Genomic DNA, 25,454 nt, shown 5'->3' on the forward strand with positions numbered 1-25,454 from the left:
GATACAATAAAACAAGATCTGGATCATAAAATAAATTCTTTCAATTTCACTTGGAATAGAGAGAATTCTATTTCACTTCTCACATGGAAGTCGGCAAATGCTTGATAATAACAAATGAATTGCAATCCTAAGTAAATTAGAAAAAAAAAAAAAAATTACAATCCTAAGTTTTTTTTTTAAAAAAAAAAATTATGGCAAGGTATTTGAGATTTCATTCTGATTAGTCTCTTGGCATGTAGTCCTCCCATTCCACACATGCCAAACAAAATTTTGGGCGTGCTGAGGCCCAAGGGTTGCCTCAAGAAGATTATAAAATTGGATTTCAAATTTTTTACCTATATTATGCTAGGTATTTATCAAGTTAGGATTGGATTCGGTGGGATTAAGACACGTGTTTCTTTTGTACTATTATAAAGATACATGTCCCACTCCCAATAGATCTTGTTCCAACTGAAATTGGGCTCAAATCCAAACCTATCAAAACTCGGTTTATCACTTAAACTTTGCAATCCCAAAGTTGTTCCTAAAGTGTATATCTTTTTAGAATGCCACTTGAAAATTTATAGGTTTTTAAATTAATTTTATTTAAGACAAAGGAAAAGAAGACGGTGAGGTAGGGGAGTCCCTGCAACTCACCCAACACTGGAGAGGAAAGGTTGCGAGAGACTCTCTCACGCAATGTGGGGGTTTGGGGGTCCTCCATGAACCACCTCCGCAAAGGTGGGGTGGGTTGCGAGAGAACCCTACTACCACTCGCGAAAATGATTTTCTCCACCGCCACCACCCCTTTCTTCTTCTTCTTTTCTATTTTTTTTTAAGGAAATATATTGATATGGTAAGGAATATTTTGATAGAAGTGAAAATCACATAGACCAAAATTTTTATATTTAAAAACTTAGTGAACCTTTTGATGATGTAGCTAAGTTTCAACTCGTATCAGTGTGTTTTTTTTTTCAACTGTAACTTTTAATTGTTGTAACTGTTGCTTCTTCAAGCAATAGACTGTCGCATCAAACCACCGAGTAGGGCGGCCTTTCTCCTCGCCGGTGAGCCAGGGTTCAGCTGTTGCCTACTTTATTTTGTGTTGGATGTTTGATGTATCTTCCTCTTCTCCCCTTTGTAATTGAAAAAAAGAAAAAAAAGAAAAAAAGAAAAGAAGAAAAAAGAATAAAAAAGAAAGAAAGAAAGGTATTTAAAGCAACAACTTAGGAAAACTGGCCGTGAAAATACCCAAAAACAACAAGAAAATTTAAAAGAAAAACACATTAATGCGGTGAGCGTGGATCGAACACGCGACCTTCAGATCTTCAGTCTGACGCTCTCCCAACTGAGCTATCCCCGCTTGTTGTACTGTGTTAGCAACCAGGAATTAAACCATACAAAACTAGCAGGTGTTTTTATGCTTGTTTGAAAGAGAGCCAACAAATGGTCCAAAATGTAGTGTTCGCTTCAGTCACACGTGGTACACATCCCAGAGGATAATACCAATGCATATCTCGAGAGACAAAGTGCGACTAAAAAGTTTGAAACTAAAGCCGACCAAAAAAAATCTGTTCCTTTTTATTAGGATTAAGCCAAAGCCACCATGAAATCCCCAGTAGACCATCCAAAACCACTGTTATAGATTTGTGCAGCTTTCATATTTGCCATGACTTCACTTCTGCAAAGCTTTGTTAATATCTCAGCCTTAAAGTTTGAATCTTTGCACAATCGTAAGACATTCAAGAAACCCATTAGATTTTACTCCCTATCAAGAGCAAAAACAGCTTCTTTGCATCACAACGGGTTCAAAGTGAGGGCTTACGGGGAGAGGTGGTCTTTCTTGGGTGGAAGTGGGCGTGAGGGTGTGATTTTGGCGGAGGAGGAGAGGTGGAAGAGGAATAAAAGGGTGGTTTTGGTGAGGTTTAATCAGAGGTTTGGTTTTAATGGTGGAGGTGGTGGGGGAGATAATGGTGCCACTGCTAGAGTTCTGGGAAATCTTGCTCTGGCTATTGGGTTGACATATCTTTCAATGACTGGGCAGCTTGGTTGGCTTCTGGATGCAATTGTTTCCATTTGGGTATTGCTTTCCTCTCTCTCTCTCTCTACACACACACATGTTTATTTTTGTATGTGTGTGAATTTTATTCAACTAATGTATGACCTTGCTTGAGAATTCCATTTAGTCATTTTAGTGTTACATCATGTCTGGGTTTGCAATATATCGTGATTCTGTTGCAAGTCATTGGTCAATGTACTATTCTTTTTGCAATTGTTTGAGAAATATTATAATCTTTATGCCCTACCTAGCTCATGGAATTATGTCATGGATGCTGACCTGCTCTGTTATGTTGTTTTACATGATTGTTTATTTATCAAGTTTTAGGCGCAGCTAAGGAATCATGCAATCAATGAATGGATTTGCCCGGACCGATTCATGATTTTCTTTTAGTGTTTTTGCGATCTGGTCTTATATTTCTCTGCTACAAATTAGAAACTCTCATCTAGTATCATTCTGCATGTTTTAGTTCGCTTGTATCATGTACATTTGGGATTTGAACTAAACTGTTTTGCTTGCACAGCAGATATCCTGTTTTTGCTCCTTTTTGTTAGTATATTATTATCTGTGTCTTTATATTGGGAAGCCTTTCAAAGGTCTGGGGTTGTTCTTACATTTCATTTTTCTGTAGAAAAAAAAATCTCTGCTGATATGTATGTAATGGGATAATTACGTTGTGAGGCGATCATATACGTTCTTGTTGACTCTGATATCGGTATATGTGGTTGATTCTGATTGATTGATGTGTTTTCATTACAGCTCTTTGCAGTGCTTATACCGATCGTTGGGTTGGGTGCTTTTCTCTGGTGGGCTGGACGGGATATGATTCAAGGCACTGTAAGGCTTCTCGGTGCTGCTTTTATTGAAAAATATTTGGTTCTTCAACTTGCTATTTATGGGATGAATAAACCATTTTTATTTGCTTGATCAAATTGTTACTCAGGATTGTTACTTCATTGCTTTCTCTCAAATTCAACTTCTTACCCTAGACTTCCAATTATGCAATATTGTACTTTATAAACCTGTAACTTGTAAAATTGGTTCAATTACTGAGGATATCACTAATAATTTCTTACCGCTATAGTTGAACTCTGTGAAAATTTATCATTGACATTAGAATGTAGTGTAATAGTGTAGTACTTGTTGTTAAAATTATGGAGTTGATTCATTATGTGGCATTTCATCGGCGTGAGTTATAGACTATTTGTACCCATCGTTACACCCATATCTGGAAATTGTGTTAGAAGAATGACCTATTTGCAAAATGCATGAGAGACTTAAACTTTTTTTATGTTCTTACATTTTGATAACTGTTGTTACCTTATCTAGTATTTCCTATGGGTACTTTTAGAATGTGAAGTAGTAATTACTCGCTGCTGCTGCGTCATGACTTCTTTGATTGATTTTGCCCTTTTATATATGGTGTATGTGCAGTGCCCGAACTGTGGAAATGCTTTTCAAGTTTTCAAGTAAGAGCCGTCCAGACCTTTTATGATGTCAAACTAACTAGTGGAGACATGGTTTTTTTATTATTGTGGATCGCTTTGTATTATGAGTTGTCTGACTTGTACAATGTTATCTGTTGCAGATCTACTCTAAATGATGATTTGCAGCTATGCCCTTTCTGCACTCAACCTTTCTCTGGTAATATTAACTATTTGGTTATCTACTTATTGAAGTTCCTGAAGATTCTCCAATCATTTTTTTCCTGGAGTTGACCATGGGCAATTATAATATGGCAGAAGTTCACTTTGTTAGTCCTTAGTTGTGTAGTCATTGAACTTTTTTTTTTTTTTTTTTTTATCTTTAGCAACGCGTTTTCAAGTGGAATCTTTTTTATTTTAGAACCTTTCTGTGAGGCTATTGTTTTGACATTTTTTGGAATGATGTTATTTTTCAACAGAAGCTAATTTTTTTGCTTTATTTTCCAAGAGATATATGATTGTTGTTGACAAAGTACTTTCTTCTTTGTTCTTAGTTTCAGCTTTGACAAACTTAGTTGGGATACTCTGTTGTTATTTTTTGTTTTATGTATTTTTTAATATAACATATATTTGCTGTTTTATGTTATCAATATCTAATTATGTGTAGCATAGACTTACTTAATGATGTCATCATAAGGCGTGAGTTGACAATATTTTGTTGTGCTCTCTTTGGCTTACATGCTCCAATTTCCATTGCACTTGAAAGTGATTCAAACTAATTCCACATCCTTGACATGGGCTATCAATAATTAGGCTTCTTTATTTGGAGCAGTTCCCTTGATTGATAAATGTCAAGTCTTCACTATAATCAGTTATGTGTTTGCTGTTGTGGAGTGTGTTCAATGCCACCCCCCCAGCCCCCACATGGAACCCTGAAATATGGCGCTAGACAATAAATATCCTTGATTGATCTGCAAAGATGATCAACAATGGTTAAGAATCTTAAGATATCTTTAACCACAGCTCTATGCTGAGATCATAGGGGCAGTAATTTGGATTTTCTAGCAGACATCCTAGTTGGTGCAATTCATTTCTCTCTCCTAGATTTGAATAATTTTGTTCTAGTAATGCAGAGAATATGTACGTCTCTATTTCTCTAATGTTTTAAGACATCCTCAAATTTCAGTGGTGGGCGACGAATTTGTAAGTGATTCGGTGAAGTTCTCCAATCAATCGACAACATTTGGGCAGGCTTTCAATGATTTTTCCCGTTCTAAAAAAGGTAGTTTCCACAAGACCTGTGTTCTTGATTTGTAATCATCCCCGCTCCTGTTTCTCTCATGCAATATGTTGTTGAAACAGGTTATTTATATTCCTGAACTTGTTGCCCCTTTTCCAGGAAAAGATTCTTCTATGGCAGTGGTTGATGTTGAAGCAGAAGTAAAAGATGCAGACTGAAACCGCATAACCATTATACCCCGGTATGCAGTAAAGATCCTTGCGTGATTTTTGCAAACTATTGAATTACTGCAATGATAATATAGCCAGCGTTGGCGAAAGCACTTGATATATTCTTGGTTTTTGTCTGGTCTATTTTTTTTTTTTTTTTTTAAGCCAGTGAATATTTTTCCCTTGTGCCTTCAAGACACATCCTCAGAAATTCCATGCCTGAGCCTCTGAAGGAGGTATATATATCACACTGAACTGGAGACACACTTGATGAACATGACCCGTATTGCTAGAGAGGAACGGTTAGTTAAGTGGCATTGCAGCTGTAATATAAGTTTTGACAGTGATGTCTCTTGTATTATATTTCTGTATATCATTTGTTGGAAAAAAAAAAAAAAAGGTTTGTTAATGTCTTAATTCCTATGGATCTATGGTCTTGTGTTCCTGTGTATTTTTTGAGCTTGTTTGGTAATGTGCATGGAATCTGCTGATGTATTGCATCAGAAAAATGTTCTCTCTTTATTTCCCCATTGAAATAGACGCTTGGGAAAATCTGTGCTACAGGTCCTTTAGTTAAAAATTTGTGCTGCAAGTCATTCTGTAAAAATATATGCTAGTGGTTTTCAGAAAAGAAAAAGAAAGAAAAATGTGCTACAAGTCATTTGTTTGAAAATATATCATTTTCTTGTTTGTAGTCATTTAAGCTTAATGTACAATGGAATAATCTGGTGGGTGATAAATCCCTAGATATTAGTAAGAAAGTCTAAAAAGCCCTCAAAACAGTTGTGTGACACAGATCTGACAAACCTGACCTGAGCTTCCATGAAGCCCTTAGCCTGAGCTCCTTTACTGTACCCAGTAGCTTCCTTCTCACACTCTCACTCTCTCTCTCTCTCTCTCTCTCTCCACCGCCCGCGGGCTGTTATTTTGGTGTCAGCCCTAATCCTCCCTTTTTGAACATGTGCAGCAATTTCTTAAAGACCAAGGCACAGATGTTTGGGGTTTCATTGACTGAGTTGGAGTCCGATCCAAGTTTAGGTGGGTTTGGAGTTGGTTTTAATTAGCTTTTTGCTTCATAGGTTGATCAGGATGGGCTCCTACCAAGGGAATTGGGTAAGGGGAAAAATGAGACTAGAGTTGAATAGGAGAAAATGGTTTCTAAGCGGGATTCACAAAGATATTCCATCAAGGCAATTGTTGGCCGGAAGTGGACCCATGCAAGTTAATGCTATAAGTAGGACTTCTATTATTTTATAAGTGATGTGGACCATATGGCTTTTATAATCAGTATCGATCAAAATTTAATAGTGATCAATTCTAAATCTTCATTTTTATCCAATGGTGATTTTAAAAGACATATCACATTTAGGAAGATAAAAAATCCTATGCATAGCATTACTTAGACCCGTGATGCTTAATAAACTTATCAATTTCCCGCTCAATAATTATGTGGCACTAAAGCTGTGCCAATTCTTTTCCAAAGTTCTACTACAAATCCCCCTTATATGGAGTTTTTTCTTGAGCATTAGGTTAATCAAAAAATTCCAATATTTATGAACGATGTGAGAAATATACCCACTTGCCAACTTTCATGTGAAGGTTTGAGAAGGCATAAATCTAAAACTTTTTTTGGCTAACTGATAACCTAAAAATGGGTGTATTAGATAAGGGCTAACAATGTTTGACACGACCTATAAATCCAACACAAAATTAAAAGGTTAGGGTTGAGGGGTTTAATCTGTTTAATTAAATAGGTTGTATTAGAGTTGCCTTATATAATCTTATACTCATACTTCGACACTACCCAAACTCAACACGCGAACACGAATTAAGGCCCCTCTTCAGAGCATCAAAACGACCATGAGAGAACGAAATAAAGGACTAGCATTCACAACCCATTATTTTAGAAGTTATGTACAATCAAAGGCGGCGAAAACTAGGTCTCATTACACAGCAAAACATCCTCATCCAGGGAACACAAAGACGAACATCCTCATTTTACATATCTTAAGCGAAGTGAAGGATTTTGTCTGCGCATAGAACTCCCTCGGAAAAGCTAGTGTGATGGTTCTCCAACTTTCTGCAAAGAGTCATGGCAAGTCAGAGCCAAAAAGAAGAGTTGATAATTCATGAGACAAACATTAAATTGTCTGCTCGGCCAAAAAAAAAAGCATAAAATTGTCCGGCAAAAAGAATAGCTAATCAAGTGCTTCTGGTTCATGAAGATTACCTTTAAAATCCATCATTGTATACTGAATGAGACGTGTACAGCATATGTTAAATGTCCCAAATAAACAAATTGGTGGGTTGAATAAACAATCACGACAACCCTAGCAAACAACAATCTTTTTATATGGCCAGATTTTCAGCTCTAGATTGTCCTGGCTGCACTAGTAATGCATAGAAATTTTAGGCAGAGATCTGTTGTACTAAGAACAGTAAATTGATAAAAAAAAAAAAAAAAAAAAATAACATAGAAGAAACAAATTGAGACTTGAGAATGCCTGATCCCAGTGCAGAAATCTAAGGAGACCCTGACATGGGGGTTTAGAATGCTACAAAACATTGAGGAAGATAAAAGATATCTCTTGCCTGCCAGGAAATTTTATCTTGGTTGCTTATCATCCTAGAATATAGAGTATTACAGGTAAACAAAAAGTGGACAAACGAGGAAGTTGAGCAAAGTCTCCAAATTAGCCTAATAAAGTTGAGCAAAGTCCTTTATCTAATTTACCTACCTCTTGCTCCCTAGGAAAACTCAATTCATGGTTTAAATATATTTCCTTTCACACCATACTCTCCCCTGATCACAATCTCAAATTCATACACCCATTATTATTACAGTAGTAGAGTCAGCTTTCTTTGCTTGAAGGCTAAAAGGATTTTGGACATCGCTCCCTCCCTCACTACATCCCTAAATGCATAGGTCTCCCGAGGACATCACAATGGCTCTCAGTTATCTCATAGAGTAATGATGTAAGGAGAATTTATGTCCTTCTAAAATTGATGTGGCTTTTAAAATTACTATTGGATCAAAATCCAATAATGATCTATCACACATCTAATAGCGATTTTAAAAGCCACAACAATTTTGAGAGGACTCAATGAGAATATGAGTCTTTCTTCTAGTATTACTCTATCTCATAAGTTTTTTCAAATGTAGTTTATGAAAAGACAAATATATGAAAGATATAACTATTTTTATTATTATTATTATTATTATTATTATTCTTAATTTACATACACACTCAGTTGGTCTTGAACCCAACACCTTACCTCCAACCCGTTCTTATAGATGAAGAGTTGCCATTTGAGCTTAGACCTTGTTGGCATAATATATTAAATACTAATAAAGTGAAGTAACCAACCATTGTAATATGTAATGGCATTATTTCTTATTGCGTTTTCTTTTCCAAAGAAGCAGCACCATGAACAAGTAATTCATAATTTTTGATATCAATGGTCCAAAGTACATTATTTTACAAATGGCACAAATGGCCGGATTCCGGCCACTTTTGCCGGAATCTGTGTGCGCCAAATATAAAAAAAATATTTTTATATTATTTTACATTAATATTTTTTATGTCGGGAATAAAAATTGATTTTTATAAATTAATATGATTGAATAAAAATATAAAAATTATTTGTAATTTTCTGTACGCGCTAAACATTAGAAAATGATTTCGACGGAAAATATTTTTTTAAAAAATGATTTCCTTGAAAATATTTTACGATGAAGACTATTTTACACCGAAACAAAAGGAGCATTAATGTGAAATAAAAGTGGGAAGTTTAATAATAATAATAAAAAAAAGTAGGAAGTATTTTTTTGGCTAGGTTCATGTTTGAAAAGGGTTTATGTTTTGAATTATTTGTTAATAATTTTTTTTTTTTTAAAAAAAAAGTATATGTTTTTGGTTTTCAAAATTTTTATCAAACGAGGTCATATATATATATACACACATAAATTTTGTGGACCAACTAGGGCACTTATTTTTGAAATATCCCTGAGAGCATTTAATGGCCCCATAAATTTTTTTTTTGATAAGTGCAAAAGGCACAATCTAAATACATAGGGACACATATAAATTTTGTGGACCAACTACAACACTTATTTTTGAAATACAAGGACCGACCTATATCCCATAAAATAATTTTTTGGTAAGTGCAAAAGACGCAATCTAAATAAATAGGGAGTATACAATAAAAATACTTGATAGAAAGAGAAAACCACTTAAGAAAATTATAAAAAGTTGAAAACCATACAAATAAAAATATAAGGCAACTATTCAAAAGTAAAGAGTTTTGAAGAAGAAAGACTTTGAGAGGTAATATATAGCCTATAGGGGACGAAAAACCGTCCCTTGACAGTCTCTTTTTAATTAAAAAATATAATATAATAAAAAAGTGTTGTTTTCTTAAACCTTTCAATAAATGAAATTTGGAATTTTCTTTTTCAGTCGGACCTCCTGACTCTGTCATCACTAAAGTACGTGGTGAGCAGTTCGCAGGTGTCTGTCTTGCGTGATAGTAAATCACAACCATTATGAAGTAGATGCTATAAATTCAAATCCTATCAGCTATCGCATATAATAATGAGAAATCGTGGTGGAAATTATGTGCAATCTCGGCTCGTTTTTTTGAAGGTCGTATTAATATTATGCTTGAATTCAGATACGAATATATTCCATTTCAGCCTTGAATCAACGAAGAGCCCTGCACTCAGATTTAGCCCAACAGTTCAACTGATACGAAGGCTGCTACCAAAAGAAAACAAGAACATATACTATAGTTTTTCAGATTTCTACAAACAGATGACATTGGGGCAGAAAAAAGAGCGCGTGGTAGATGTAGAATCCATATACAACTCCTCAATATGTTATTTTGATGTCCGTCACATGATAACAGTTCAATTTGCAACGTGCCAGGCATCAAGGTCACCAAACTCAACACCATTTTATAGCCGGGAACGAAGAAAAACTCTTTTCTTATCCGTTTTCAGAAGATCTGATTCCTTGTTGCCTTCATTTGGAATCTTCTTCAGAGGCTCTGGATCCTCTGATCCGTTGGCAGACTTGGCTGATATCTTATTTCCTTGCTCGACTTTATTCATGTCTTCCTGCATTAACTCCTTTGCTTGCAGCTCCTCCATTTCTAGTTTAAGATCTTCTGGTTTCTTCTTGTCATTTAAAGAGGGTGTCGGCCATTGACGCATGAATCCTTCCTGCACGATCTTATGCACTTTCTTCCTACCTGCAAGTGTTTAGTGTGAGAAGAGAGAATTTGAAGATTGGGAAACAGAAGTAATGGTATATGCCAATTTATGTCCTTGCTAATATTAAAACTAAAAAAACAGCAAATGAAGATGACTGACCATCTGTTCTCTAATCAACACAAGCAAATCCTTCCCATTTATCACTCTCTCATCTCTCTCACAGCTCAAAAAATCTTTCTGCACAGCTCAAAAAATCTGCGTCTCTCTCTTATCTGTCTCATTCAGAGATGAACAAACAGACTATTCATCATCCATTCTCAGAGCCCATTCTGCCCCGTGTTCTTATTCTTATTGTGTCTCCCCTCAGATCTTAGTTTTTTGCAAGATTTGGCATCTGGGTTTTGTTTCAGCCGGTGAGTTATGTGTGAATTTCGATCCAAGCTGGGATCTTTCTGTAAATTTGGTGTGGGATTTGGATCTTGTTATTCAAGTTCGTCTTTTTCAGGTTTTATTAATTCTGGGTTGAGCGAGCCTAAGATGACTGCTCCAGAGTGCTTAGCCCGTCAAGTCAGATCACCGTTGATGCCCCTGATGCCCTTGAGTGAGTGAAGGTGGGCATTTCTACCTGGGGTAAAGAAAATTTTAGGCAAGGGAGAGGCAAGAGGGGGCGTTTGTCCCTGCTGGCCTCACCCCTGCTCTCTAAAGGCAAAGGTGATCCCACAAAGGCATAAACCCATACTAAGATTTATTAGACCAAAAAAGTATAACATCAACTCATTCCAGCTGATTGGGTTTCACCACATAAACCTTTCACTCTGTAAACAATCTTACAATTTTCGGAAACAAATTTTCATATTTTCCTCCCAGCCTCGTCCAGTCGTGTCCTATATTGCTTTCGAGACATGTATGCCAAAGCAAAGAAGGGGTTAATACAAAGAAGTCATAGAATTATTAACCAAAATTATAATTAGCTGATATTAAAATATTAATTTAAATAATTAACTTTACAATTTCCCATATGTTTAAGTTTTTGGATAAGTTGGGATTTAACATGGAGTTGGAGCAAAAGCCATAAGTTTGAACCTTTCAAACTTGCCTATGTAATTTATTCATCATTTCAATTAAAATAGTTCATGTGTTATCTGGTACCATACATGAGGGGGAGCGTTAAATAATTAAGTTTAAGCTTAACATATTAAGATAACGGATGATTTAACGATAACTTGATGAAATCCATAACAATACAAACACAAAAGAAAGCAAAACCGAAATTATAAGTGGGACATAATGGGATGGTTATGATCTAACAAAGATTGGGCTAGATTTAACAATGCAACGTGCGGTGCCTGAGAGGAGCTTTAGAGTCTATTATTGTCGGAAGACAGACTATACCGACAACAACCGGAATCCGCATGCACCTTAAAGACATGAATAGCAAATAATATGCATCTCTAAACAAGTTATCACAAATATTTTTAACACTAATTACACATCACAATTAACTGCGAAAGCCGACCCCAATTCAAACCACTCATACCCATTTCATCTCATAGATATTTCAGGGAATTAAACACAATAAGATTGTATGTTGATCAAAAATTTGAGGACCAAACAAACAAAACCCCAAAAAAATTGACATATTAGAGAAGGGACCAACCGGTATCGGCTTTGAGAGACTCCTCAACGGCGGAATCAACGGCGAACTTGCCGAGGCTCGTGAGGATCCGGCTAATCTTGTCGCGGCGGGCAGGGTCGGACGCGTGCTCTTTCCGCATACGATCTCCGTCAATTCTAACGGCGTCGGCCATTTCCGTCACGGCAATAAGACCGGGATCGTTCCGATTTCCACACGGAGCGTAGCGGGCTGCAAATTGAGAGCGCTTTGTTTGTATGCGTATGTTGTCTGCTTTCTCCTTATATTATTTTCTCCGTTTGGTTTTTGGAAAATGTCATATTTACGACACTTATCCAAAAACCGTAGAACAACCCCTCACATGTTTTAAATGCTAAACTGTAATTTTATCAAACGTTTAATTGAATTTTAAAAAATTACTTTTTTAAATCACATATTTTAAAATTGTTATTTTTAAATTGCATCTTTTAAAATCACAAATTCAAACGAACCCTAAAATTAGCCTAAAGGTGGATTACCAATATCACGTCAGGAGAAAGATACATAAAAGACGAGAATACCAAGTAGAATATCCCTTAAATTTTAGATGAATCAAATTCAATGGTGATCGTATGGGCTGTCCATGGCGACTTTGAAGGCTGTTGTTTTCATTAGGAAATTGAGAACGTCAATGGTAGAAGTAGAAAATGGAGCAGTGATACATGGGGGACAAACAACCGTCCCCATAACTCCATTTTTTATTTTTAAAGTAAAAAAGTCAAGATTTGTCCTTTGATGGGACAAATTTATATTTTTTTTATTATTTAAATTAAAAAAAGAGTGATGAGAACAGTTGTTTGTCCCTTGTCTATCATTTTCTTAAAAGATGATGCTATTCTATGGTGCAGCTGTGCAGGCACTGCAGAAACATGAAAATAATGAGGCAAATATGACCAATCGATTGAGGTTGCTGGTTGCCATAAGGGTGCTGAATTGTTTACAAAATTGAAAGATCGATCAATCATGTCAAAAAAGAGGCAAATAGAATTGCTCATCGATTAGCTAAGAAATTAAAGCAATTTCCCTTATAAATAAACAAATTCATATAATCGAAGCCCTTCATAGGATTCCTCGATTGATTTAAAAAGAAAAATGAGGAACATTTACACTAAATCTGAATTGATCTGGTATTGCAATAAACCTGAGGAAACAAAAAATACCAAGACATCGCTCAAAGGCCCAAGTATTCTTCTTAGCTTGCCGAGTTCTTCCTCTTCTTGAGGAGTAAAATCATTGTTGATGAATATTTTGCGTATATCCGCCTCCGGTTGCTTTCCATTGATCATGTCCGCAACCCTCAGGCCTACGGCGCGGATCAAGTCATTGATACGGAGATAATTTGCAGCCACGAGAAGATCAAAGAGAACCGCCTCATCAACGTCAGATTCCAACTTATCGCGTTCGTCCTTGGACACCGTCTCGTCCACGTGCTTGATGCACCACTCTACCACCATCCCTAGGGTCTTGCTGTTCACCTTCGGCAACGGAATCGTGCAGTCATTGGCGCACGCGTAACCGATGACGTTCTTGATGGTTTCAAATTGCGCCGCCACAGCCTCTTCCACCTCGAAAGTTTTGTTATCGGAGCTCTTCAACTTCACAATTCTACCCTTCAACAAGGACATGATGGTCAAATACACGCAAGAAAAAAACTGTAAGAGAAGTGCATGGAAGAAGAAGTAAAAGGTGGTTATATATAAAAAAAGTCTTCCTAATCCTTCTTAAAAGAAGGTTTTTGTTTATTGTTTATTTATTTGTTTTGTTTTGTTTCTTTTCTTTCTTGGTCCTTGTTGGAAAAGGATTTGATTACGTGAGTTATGAAAGTTTTATATTTAAATGAAATTTCTAAAAACATTGAATTTTTTTTTTTTTTTTTTTTTTTTTTTTTTTTTTTTTTTATTTTTCCAAAAGATAAAGCATGTTTGGGTACTACTCAAGTTTTATTTTTTATTTTTAATTTTGTCTCAAATTTTTTAGATTATCTAAACATAATTTTAAAAGACAAATTTTATCAGTATTTACAATTTTAAATATAGTAAAAAAATAGTAGAATATAGGGAAAAGTACATATACCACCCTTTATTGTTAATGTGCCATAAACTATTAATTGTGTCAATGTTCTTCATAAACTATTAAAATATGTCAATGTCCCCTTTAAAGCCAACAAAAATAATCCTAAAATAGCTTCAATAAGATAAATATATACTTTAAATTCGAGGAAAAAAAAACTAAAACTAATATTTTTTTAAAGTAAAAAAATGATTTTTTTTTTAAAAAGATTGAAAAAAAAAATTAAAAACAAGAAAAATGAAAATTCATGGGGTAGCCCAAACTGAAATTATATAAAACAAAATCTAAAAAATAAATTTTCTGTTTTTTTTTTTTTTTACTTTATTTTTAAAAAAATATTTGTTTTTAAGAATTTTTATAATTTTATGAAGAGTATTTTTGTCATTGTGGGGCACATTGACATTGTTTTGTAGTTTATGAGATACATTGACACAATTGATAGTTTAAGGAGCACATTGATAATTGGGTGGTAATTTAAAAGGAGTATGTGTAATTTTCTCTAGAATATAATACAAAAAAATCACACATCCAAAAAAACCCGAGATAATTGGCCAGTTTTCAAACGACTTTTAAAATACTTTCATCAGTATTTGAGTATAAAATTCATTAAACTAACCATAATAATTCCTTGCGCTTTTCAATAGAAAAAAAATGGAGATTTAGAAGTCGATACTTTAAATAATGAATTGAAAACTGAAAACGGAATTAACATACATATGTAAAGTAGCTTTTGAAAGAAATAACCCAAATAACCCAGCCCATCGGGTTTTCATACCGGTTTGGTCCAGCCCTTTGACCCGATCCATTGGGTTCGACCTGATCCACCAAGTTTTAGACTAAATCGGTCTTGCGAATAACCTGGTCCACCAAGTTTTGACTCTTAACCCGGTCCAAATCCAAGCCCAACCAATTATGCCCACTTGCAGCCATCACCATCAACCAGCAACCACAGTCCTCCAGCAGCCACTGCTATCCTCCACCGCCCACCAACGTACAACCATCACTGTCAACCGGCAGCAACCACCCTCCTCTAGCACCCACCACCGGCCACCAACATCGATGGTACTCGCATGAGTTTTTGGGGTATGATAATATATAAGGTTTCATAATACACTGAAGAGATGAAAGATATAGAAATAAAGATATATATGTAGGTTTTAGTCTTATATATATGCTACATCTTTTATTTGATTATTTGAATGTATAAGAGGCTCTGTCTATAGAACTGTAAAGATGATTTGAATATTTTGAAATACACAAATCCCTTAAATTAAGGTAATTAAATCCCTTAATTTAGGGTAACCAAATCATCATTTATCATAAAAGATTTCAATCCTTATCAATATACTCTTTAAAATAAAATTTTGAACGACTCCAATTTTTATTTTTATTTATTTTTGTCTCCACCTAACCTAAAATTGTAGTTCCTGTTCAAAGAACATCTTTTGGAACTTTTTTCCACCCAATTCCAGCTGCATGTATTTGTGCAAATGACCCCTAAAGTGTCATACATCACAATCAAAAAAAGCAAACGCTAACCAAGTGCAACCAATACTTGATGAGCGAACATACCTCTCATTTTTCTTTTTTCTTTTTTTTCCTAATTGAATAAGAAAAGTGTTACAAGAGAGGTTCCTTCCCGCTTCGGATCCGAATGGAAAAATGAATGGATGATTCTAAAAACGAAAAATGGGGTGGGTTCCCTAACAACAGACCCAACACAAACTAAAACAGTGCCGAAATAATTATAAAAAATAAGAAATTAATCAAACAAGTGACATAGTTCTCTCAAAGGGCCATACAAGGCGGTTATATAAGCAAAAATGGGCACTGATTAAGGCAAACATATCTGAACCCCCACTTAGAACCAGCACCAACGACTAGAAAGAGGCTGAAACTGAATATGCATTGTCGTAGTCCATTGTAGAGATTGTAACAAAGAGATGAACCAACACAAATTCGATTACAAAAGTCTCTACGATAAGATCAAATCGCCTAAAAGCTGGGAGACAGCAACCCACATAATAAACAAGCAGCAAAATACTAAAAGAGTTGCAAAACACAAGGAAAATAAAAATACATGAAAAAAAAAAAAAAAAAGAAGTAAAAAGGCCCATTGAGCAGCAGCTTGACCAGAGAAGGGGGCGAAAGGAGATCGGCGGGTGAGCTTCTAGCAGCAGGTAATAGGACACGCGGCTGCGCGTGGTGACTAGAAGAAGGTGGTGATGGCATCGACGGAAAGCGATGAGGCAGGAGAAGACCCTGGTGAAGTGGGTCTAAGCTTAGGAGGAATAGAGGCCGACAGATTTGGCTTGGAAAAAGTAGAGCTGAGAGCAGCGCGATTGTAGGGGGTGGATCGAGAAAGAAAGAACGGCAGCCCCGCTGCTCAGGTGAAAAAAAATGAGAACCGGAGACGGACAGGGAAGGAAAATGACCGCACTAAGTGGAGGGAAAGAGGGGAAGAGGGAGAAAGCACTGTCTCTCCATCCTCCCCCAAAAAGAGAAGAGCTAGAAAAATGAAGAAAAAAAATGGCTGCTCTCAGTAGAGAGAGAGAGAGAGAGAGAGAAGAGAGGTTTTTTGGTCACCAAGCCTCCCGAAGCAAAGAATTGAAACATACTTGGTTATCATGTTTGCAAGATAATCTGTCATAGCAACTTGTAGGACTTCGATCAATGTCCTTTAAATCTCCCAAATGAATTAGCATCCAACAATATCAATGTATTTCGAAAACAATGATAAAGATTTAGGGAATTATACAAGGTAAAAATACTATAGGAATTATAAAGAAGCCTGGTTCTTTTCAATATTTGCAGTCCCACAATTGAAACCTTCAATTTTGGATTAAAGAAGCCTGGTGTTTTTTTTTTTTTTTTAAAAAAAAAAAAAAAAAAAAAAAAAAAAACTAAAAGCGCTTGCATAGATCATAATGACCAAGTATTAAACCAGAAGATTTAGAAGCTAATTTAAGAAGCTAAATCTTTATTGATAGATCGGGTGCGTTACATATATATATATATCCCCATAAAGCCAGATCGAAAAGACAACTTCATCAGTTGCTAACATGCATGGAAAAGAAAAATCCGATCCCTAAGAAACAAAGAGAAACCGAAAAAGACACAAACACCTTTATTCAACCCTAAACTATAGAAATCAATAACTAAACCCTAAGACGTACGTCAGTCAAAGGCCCAAGCATTCTCCAGGCGGATTTCTTCCTCTTCTTCAGGAGTGAAATCATTCTTGATGTTAAATATTCTGCGTATTTCTTCCGGTTTTTTTCCTTTAATCATGTCAGCAACCCTCTGCAATACTCGGTCCAACAAGCCCTTGACATTGAGAAAGTTTGCAGCCATTAGCAGACCATAGAGATCCGCCTGATCAAGGTCAAGAAAGTCAGCTTCGTACTTGTTGAGTTCGTCCCCGGTGACTGTCTCGTCCACATGCTTCTTGCACCACCCCAACACCATCTCTAGGATCTTGCCGTTCACGTTTGGCAATGGAATCGTGTCGTTAGCGCACCCGTCATCAACCATGTTCTTGAGGGTTTCAGACTGCACGGCCACAGCCTCTTCCACCTCGAAAGTCTTATTATCCGAGCTCTCCAACTTCACAATTTTGTTACTCTTCGACGACGACATGATCGATATTTAAGAGTATATTGATCAAGCAAAACTCAAGAGAACTGGAAGACAATATATGTTTCTTGATTGGATGTTGAATAATGATGAAAAGAGTGGAAATATATATGTGTTTTTGCGTGAGTTTGGTGTCCTAGTAAGAAACGAATTACTAGTCCTCCTTGGATAAGGTTTTTATTTGAAAAAACCAAAGGTGAATTTTACCCGGCTGGGAGTTTTGTGGGTACCTTCAATTATCTTTCAAGTATGATTAAATAATTAAATTTATATTTTGTTATCCGTTTAAGTTTTTTAGAGAATGTAATGATTTATTGGTATAGTAAGAGCAGAGATTCTGAGTTTTAACTTTGTATTTTTTATTTACTTTCTATTTCAATTAAATATTTTACATGTTGAGTCTTACCTACTAAAAGGAAATTTGAACACACACGTGAAAAGAGTGTTAAAATATGATTAAATAATTAAATTTATCTTTTCTTATTAACTTACATTTTTCAGACAATTGATAATTTAACATAGGTTAATTACTTCGGCATCCAATCAGTTTGGGCTAAATAGAAAGATAAAAGTTGAGCCTACCTTTATATTTGAATGAAATTTATGAGAATCATTAAGCATTTTATTTTAACGATAATTAAAAGATATATATATATATATATATATATATATATATATATATATATATATATATATATATATATATATATATATATATATATTAAAGTGACCATAACGTTCATCATTAGTTTTTTGAAACCATAAAATTTGGGTTATTTTTTTTCCTGGCCCTTAACAATAGAACATATATCATGGCACAATATATAAGTTAATAAACAATCCCATGAGCTGGTCAATACAGAATTAAGGGTTAATTACGTTTACACTTCACAAACTACCAATCGTGATACGTACAGACCTCCCTTGAGTTCAACTATTAATCATCGGCAAAATAAATAAATTTAAATAAAAATATTTTGTTATCTGAGCGCGTTATAATGGACATATAATCTTTATCACAAGCTATATATATATGTGCATTTTTTTTTTTTAAAATCTAATTAATATGCCGATTTTGCCCTCGTTACGGACGATGGATTGATCGATCGATGTATCCTGCCACCGGTGAACGTGAAATGCCCTTATTAACCCCCATTCTCTCCTCAAATGACGTTAGATATTATCCCTGGTAACTAACGAAAAGTCGATGTTGTCCCTTAGTAAATGTTTATCGATTAATAGGAAAATGTTAGATTTACAACACCAATACAACAACTGCACAACAAACCCTCACATGAGGGTGGGCTCCAGTGTGTGGGGCCCACCCTCATGTGAGGGGTTGTTGTGCAGTTGTTGTGATGATGTAGTGTAAAAATCAAATCCCCGATTAATATATGACGAGAAATGATCCCTACACTCATTTCTCACAACAGCCCCACAACAAGCTGATGTGGCTGGTAATATTTTATTATTTTTTTACAAAAAGAAAAGAAAACAAAACAAAAAAAATAATAAAATATTGAGTAATGTTTCTTACACAACTCTCACACAACTTTTGCACAACTCTAACTACTTTTTGTTATGATCAACCATTGGATTTGTTTTTCAACATGTGGGTCCTAAATATTCAATGGCTGATTTTAAAAGAAAGTTGTTAGAGTTGTGTAAAAGTTGTACAAAAATTGTGCAAGAAACATTACTCTAAAATATTATCAGCCACGTCAGCTTGTTGTGGGGCTGTTGTGAGAAATGAGTGTAGGGATAATTTCTCATATATGACCCATCGTCTTTTAGAGGACTTGACACAAACTAAGTTTTTTTTGTACTCTTCGCGAATTGACAAAATTTCTCTTTAGCTCCTCAATTAACTGATTCTTTTCCGGCGATTCTTCCTCCTACCGCTTCCTTTCCCGTGACGGCTTCTCCTCTATCCTCCAACTCACATGAACCACAAAACGGTGCTGCATTTTTTGCTGTGTGGCCGACCGAAATCAATTTTTCTCTGACCTGTACGTTCAAGCGTACATGTTATTTAGAGTATTAGCACTAGCTTTCTTAAATTTCTTTACCTTCCCTACATCTTCTTATACTTATTAATTATTTGAAATTTTATTTAATAAATGTATTTGTCATATTAAAAAGCCATCTGCTCAACTTGATTTAATGGTTCGGTTGTACTAATATTGACCATTATTCTCCTGGTTGATAGTCGGTACAATTTTGATAACTAAGCTATTAATAGGGTAAATATGATTCACATATCATATAATCTTTAACAAAAAAAAAAACAAAAACAAAAAAACAGATGCAATGGATAGTGGCTGAAGCAACCATCCATTAAAAATTATATCGTACCAATTGTACTTGGAAAAAGTGTAAAAATCTTATGATTAAAAAAAAATATAATAATTCAAGAAAACCTCATAACTAACAAATGCCTTATGGCTTTGTTTAGTAATAGGTGGAGCACATATTTCTCGTTGAAAAAAAAAAAAGTTGTCTTTTTTTTTTCATTAAAAATGTTTTGGACATGCTTTTTAGTATTCTCTTGTTCTTCTTTTATCATTCTTTGTTGATGTGGCATTGTCAAAGAAAAAAAAAATTAATGGAGAATTGACAATGCAACATCAACTGAGAATGATAGAAAAATAATAAGAGAATATGATCTACGGATTCGGCTTCCATGCTGTTGTTTTAAAAACTGCAATCTGCTGTAGTTTTAAAGAACAGTCATGTCCAACATGCAGCTCCTCTGCTCTGCACATTCTTAAACAGGGTCGAACAGAGTGGCAACCCAAATCTTTAATTTTACTTAGTCCATGGTTAAACCATGTTAATTATAGATCAATGATGCACAATGAATTCAAGCGTATGATTTTGATGGCCGGTGGAAGCAACTGAAATTTGGAGGAGGCTAGTTTCCATTGTCTCAAACACCACTTAGGATATATATAGTCAATAGATACATAACACTGCCGTACCTGATTGAACTAGTGGAGTTTCAACCAATAAGCCGAATCGTCATGATCTACCTCACACCAATGGCTATGATGACGGTTTCAGATTTGATTGGTGTTTTTAGGGATTTAGATTATGAAGAAATTTTATGGGCGTGGGTTGAGTTGAGTCCAAAGCAGGCATGGGATTGGTCAATATAAACTTTATAAATGATTATAAGAAGTTCTAATTGTGACTAGTCATTATGAGATATTGTAGGGAAACGATTTGGTTTAAGAGTTGCCAAAAAAAACTACAAGATATATGTTATAATTTTTCAACAATCCAAATTAATCCCATTCTCTTTCTGATAGAAAATTTAGAATTAAATCTGCAGCGTTAAAAAAACTACAACACATATATTATAGTTTTTCTTATAACTTCAGAATCTTAAACAACGAGGAGCAAAAGACCAAAACCAATGAATATCAAACATGATCTCTTGTTTATGATCAGGGGTAGAGAGAAGGCTACTCAGAACACGAGAGGGTTGGAGAGATGGAGGGAAAGCTCTATCAGCATTTAATACAATTAGAAAGAGCATAAGCAAAATCATTGTCGTCACCAAAAGTCTCTTAAACCTAATGCTACCATTGCTTTTCCCTACTCGATCGATCTCTTGGATTTTGTTATTTGATTGTTGAAGATAAATTCATTATTTATATGGAGTAAACCCTTTCCCATACAAGAGCTTTTGGATAATCTTGAAATAAATATATATACCTGAATCTTTTACAACTTTTATAATTTTTTCTTAGAAAAATATACAAAAGGGTATTTTGGGAATTTGATGGTTGAAATTGGAAAAAATAAAAAATAAATAAAAAATAAAAAATTGAATGGATACCTTAAATTGATACTTTTTAAAGTTTGAGTACATTTTCTAAAAAATGATGAAAGATCAGGGATTATAAGTAAAGTTCTTCCATTATAAATTGTACGTAGTTATCAAAATATTTTAAATTGACAATTGAATTGGTAAAACCGTGAATCAATGGCTTTTCGGTTCGGTATTTATATTATACTAGCTAGATATACAATAAAACTATTGAGGACATATTGAATTGGTTTTTTTTTTTTTTGGAAAGAAAAAAGGTCAACAAAACTGACTAGATGCACCGAATTAATCAAATTGCTTATCTTAGAAATCATAATTTGTTGTTATGGTGATTCAAACTTAGAACCTCAATTTTGAATAAAATTATAATTAACTTCTTGTTGTGGCAATTCACACTTAGAACCACAGTAATGCAATACATAACAACTAATCCACAAGAGCTTCTTTCGTAAAATATGATATCTTTTTGAACTTATTGACATAAAACCAATCAAAATACATAAAAAAAAAGTACATAAACAAAACAAAACAAAACAATCAGCAAAAAGAAGCAGCAGCCAGAGCAAGGGAGGCAACATGCATTAACCGGCACGTGGTGGTCAGAATGGAGCGTGGTTGGTAGCGATGGGTCATTGGGATGCCGGTGAACACAATACTAAGGCACGTGGGGGAGCTAGACTGGTAGAAAAGAGTAGATCTAGATTTGAAAAAATTAGATCTAAAAACACAAGCATCTCCAGGAATGCGGCGCGCGGCACTGGACGGATGAGGACTGGCGGAGACGGGATAGTGAAGGCTAAGTGCTGGGAAAGAGGAAGGCTGGAGCTCCTGGTTTGGTCGGAAACAGCAAAAAAGGGAACAAAAAACACAAAAAACGGGAGCGAAAATAGAAAAGAGAAGGGAGGGGAGGAAGAGAGAAACAATGTCTATTCCTGCTCCCCTAAAAAGCCTCACAAAGAGGTGGAAACCTCATAAGATAATTAACATCTCATGAATGAGTGCGGCACCTTTCTTTCACTTTATGTATACAATGATCGTATTTACTATGCTTGGGTTCTGCGTATATCTTATAACTTCGAAAATTTAAACAAGTAGGAGCCCAAAACCAAAAACACTCCTTATCAAACACAATCTCTTGTTCATAATCAAAGGTAGAGAGAAGGCTAGTCAGAACAAGAAAGGGTGGGAGAGAGGGAGGGAAAGCATTATTGGCATTTAATACAATTAGAAAGAGCATAAGGAACATCATTATCGTCACCAAAAGTCTCCTAAACATAATGCCACCCATTGTTTTTCCCTACTCGATCGATCTCTTAGATTTTGTTATTTGATTGTTGAAGATAAACTGGTTATTTATAGAGAGTAAACCATTTTTCATACATGAGTTTCAGGAGAACATTAAAATAAAAAATATATATTTTATTTTTATGAACAAACTAAAAAGTTTTGATTTTAATGAAGAGCTCTTTGACTTTTGGCAAAATAAGGGGATCAAATTGTTTTCCCAGAAGTTAATATGCATGTATAAACGTGATTGTACGTGCTCCTGAAAAGTCAAATATATATATACAGTTTAAAAGTCGCGGTATATATTGCCATATTGGATTGATGTGTCTATTCAAGGCGTTTGGAAGAAATACTGAATGGCTAGAATACAACCCATATCAAAAAAATTTCAATCCAATTAAATATATATATAGACACACACACACACACACTAGATATTCAATAAAATTGATGAGGGCATATTGACACTACGAAACATTGGATTTTAGCAATGATTCACAATTTGTGGGAAAAAATAAAGAGAGCAAATGAACACCGGTAAAATATATCAAAAAGAAGTGTGCTATACTATTTATTACAGAAGGCTTAGGCTTCTATGATTTTTGTCACAGCTAAACTCAACGTAGTTATCGTGTCGAGAATGATCATCATCGACGACTTAAATGGTCGTCACTTATACTTCTTATCAGCGACGACAAAACATTAGCGAAGACTTTTTTCGTCATTGATAACCTATGCACCTAAGACAACATGTCTTCATTAACAACAGTTATGTATCAACGACAGCTTTAGGTGTTGTCACTACTAAGAACTTATCAATAACAACAGTTATAGTCTTCATTTATAATATGAGATCAACGAGGATATGTCGCTAAATAATCTTATCAAAGATGACTAAATCAAGTAGTCCCTGATAGTAGCTAGTATGATCAATAAGTGACAATGGTGTCTGGTCGCCATGGATAATACTATTATCAGTGACGATGGAGTCTGGTCGCTGATACTGTTTTTATTAGCAACGATAGGGACAAGTTGTGATACCTCAACTCATAACCACCCAACAAGTATATTAAGGATGGATTTAAGTCAGTAGAATTTTTGTACTATTTGGAATTTAATTTATGAATGTAAAACAAAGAGGCTAAAAAAAGAATTTTATTAAAAATGAGGAGGTAGGGGTATACATACAGGTGAATATTAATCATCATCCACTATTTATTATGTGCACACGCAAATGCGGATAACGGTTTTAGGGTATGTCGATAACCGCATCGTTATACCCCACACACACACACACACACACACACACACACACACACATTACTATGTGCACACGCAAATGCGGATAACGGTTTTAGGGTATGTCGATAACCGCATCGTTACACACACACACACACACACACACACGCAAATGCGGATAACAGTTTTATGGTATGTCGATAACCACATCGCTATACCCCACACACACACACACACACATTACTATGTGCACACGCAAATGCGGATAACAGTTTTAGGGTATGTCGATAGCCGCATCGGATAATGGTTTTAGGGTATGTCGATAACCACATCGTTACACACATAGAGGAATTATAAAGAAGCCTGGTTCTCTTCAATTTTTGCAGTCCCACAATTGAAACCATCAATTTTGGATGAGTGACACACACACACACAGAGGAATTATAAAGAATCCTGGTTCTCTTCAATTTTTGCAGTCCCACAATTGAAACCATCAATTTCGGATGAGTGAATAATATGTGAACCACCATAAATTTACTAGTTTTTTCTTTTTTTACCTTTTCTTTTTACTAAAAGAGCTTGCATAATGACCAATTTAGTATTAAACCAGAAGATTTAGAACATAGCTAATTTAAGAAGCTAAATCTTTATTGATAGATCTTGTGCGTTACATATATATCCCCATAAAGCCAGATCGAAAGGATCTTTAAAAAGGAAAGATAGCTTCATCAGTTGCATGCTAACATGGCCGAAAAAGAAAACTCCCTAAAAAACAAAGAGAAACCGAAAAAGATACAAACACCTTTATTCAACCCTAAACTATAGAAATATAGCCGTCATCCCTACCAAAATCAATAACTAAACCCTAAGACGCACGTCACTCAAAGGCCCAAGCATTCTCCAAGCGGATTTCTTCCTCTTCTTCAGGAGTGAAATCATTCTTGATGTTAAATATTCTGCGTATTTCTTCCGGTTGTTTTCCTTTAATCATGTCAGCAACCCTCTGCAATACTCGGTCCAACAAGCCCTTGACATTGAGAAAGTTTGCAGCCATTAGCAGACCGTAGAGAACCTCCTGATCAAGGTCAAGAAAGTCAGCTTCGTACTTGTTGAGTTCGTCCCCGGTGACTGTCTCGTCCACATGCTTCTTGCACCACCCCAACACCATCTCTAGGATCTTGCCACTCACGTTTGGCATTGGAATCGTGTCGTTAGCGCACCCGTCATCAACCATGTTCTTGAGGGTTTCAGACTGCACGGCCACAGCCTCTTCCACGTCGAAAGTCTTATTATCCGAACTCTTCAACTTCACAATATTGTTACTCTTCGACAATGACATGATCGATGTTTAAGAGTATACTGATCAAGAAAAACTCAAGAGAACTGGAAGACAATATATGTTTCTTGATCGGATGTTGAATAATGATGAAAAGAGTGGAAATATATATGTGTTTTTGCTTGAGTTTGGTCTCCTAGTAAGAAACGTATTACTAGTTCTTCTTGGATAAGGTTTTTATTTGAAAAAAAAAAAAAAAAAAATGTGACTTTTACCCTGGGATTTTTGTGGGTTCAATTATCCTTAAAGTATG

The 25,454-nt window shown here is 35.2% G+C and overlaps 4 protein-coding genes, 1 non-coding gene and 1 pseudogene across 7 annotated transcripts; 1 reads left to right on the forward strand and 5 right to left on the reverse strand.

Moving 5' to 3' along the window:
- Window positions 1–1,269: 1,269 nt before the first annotated feature.
- On the reverse strand, window positions 1,270–1,342 carry TRNAF-GAA (transfer RNA phenylalanine (anticodon GAA)). Its single transcript has one exon. It is a non-coding gene; the product is annotated as a tRNA-Phe (tRNA).
- Window positions 1,343–1,473: 131 nt separating this feature from the next.
- Window positions 1,474–5,420, forward strand: LOC133874518 (uncharacterized). Of its 3 annotated transcripts, none has more exons than XM_062312355.1 (7): window positions 1,474–2,059; window positions 2,798–2,875; window positions 3,473–3,507; window positions 3,627–3,682; window positions 4,649–4,744; window positions 4,862–4,943; window positions 5,077–5,420. In XM_062312355.1, the coding sequence occupies exons 1-6, from the start codon at window positions 1,649–1,651 to the stop codon at window positions 4,918–4,920; spliced, it is 735 nt and encodes a 244-aa protein (XP_062168339.1). In that variant the 5' UTR covers window positions 1,474–1,648; the 3' UTR covers window positions 4,921–4,943; window positions 5,077–5,420. The 3 variants fall into 3 exon arrangements, with proteins under 3 accessions (XP_062168339.1, XP_062168340.1, XP_062168341.1); XM_062312356.1 differs by having other exon boundaries at window positions 5,081–5,420; XM_062312357.1 differs by having other exon boundaries at window positions 5,108–5,420.
- Window positions 5,421–9,569: 4,149 nt separating this feature from the next.
- On the reverse strand, window positions 9,570–12,034 carry LOC133874577 (uncharacterized). Its single transcript, XM_062312432.1, has 2 exons — window positions 11,784–12,034; window positions 9,570–10,164 (listed from the first exon to the last, which is right to left on the reverse strand). Exons 1-2 carry the CDS (start codon window positions 11,932–11,934, stop codon window positions 9,869–9,871), a joined length of 447 nt encoding a protein of 148 aa, XP_062168416.1. The 5' UTR covers window positions 11,935–12,034; the 3' UTR covers window positions 9,570–9,868.
- A 739-nt stretch (window positions 12,035–12,773) lies between these two features.
- Window positions 12,774–13,471, reverse strand: LOC133876033 (SKP1-like protein 1A; annotated as a pseudogene).
- Window positions 13,472–16,867: 3,396 nt separating this feature from the next.
- Window positions 16,868–17,566, reverse strand: LOC133875974 (SKP1-like protein 1). The gene has a single exon (XM_062314264.1). The coding sequence runs from the start codon at window positions 17,505–17,507 to the stop codon at window positions 17,046–17,048; it is 462 nt and encodes a 153-aa protein (XP_062170248.1). The 5' UTR covers window positions 17,508–17,566; the 3' UTR covers window positions 16,868–17,045.
- A 7,168-nt stretch (window positions 17,567–24,734) lies between these two features.
- Window positions 24,735–25,204, reverse strand: LOC133876003 (SKP1-like protein 1). The gene has a single exon (XM_062314300.1). The coding sequence runs from the start codon at window positions 25,202–25,204 to the stop codon at window positions 24,743–24,745; it is 462 nt and encodes a 153-aa protein (XP_062170284.1). The 3' UTR covers window positions 24,735–24,742.
- Window positions 25,205–25,454: the final 250 nt, after the last annotated feature.

Source organism: Alnus glutinosa, chromosome 8 (assembly GCF_958979055.1).
Source record: "Alnus glutinosa chromosome 8, dhAlnGlut1.1, whole genome shotgun sequence".
NCBI lineage: Eukaryota > Viridiplantae > Streptophyta > Magnoliopsida > Fagales > Betulaceae > Alnus > Alnus glutinosa.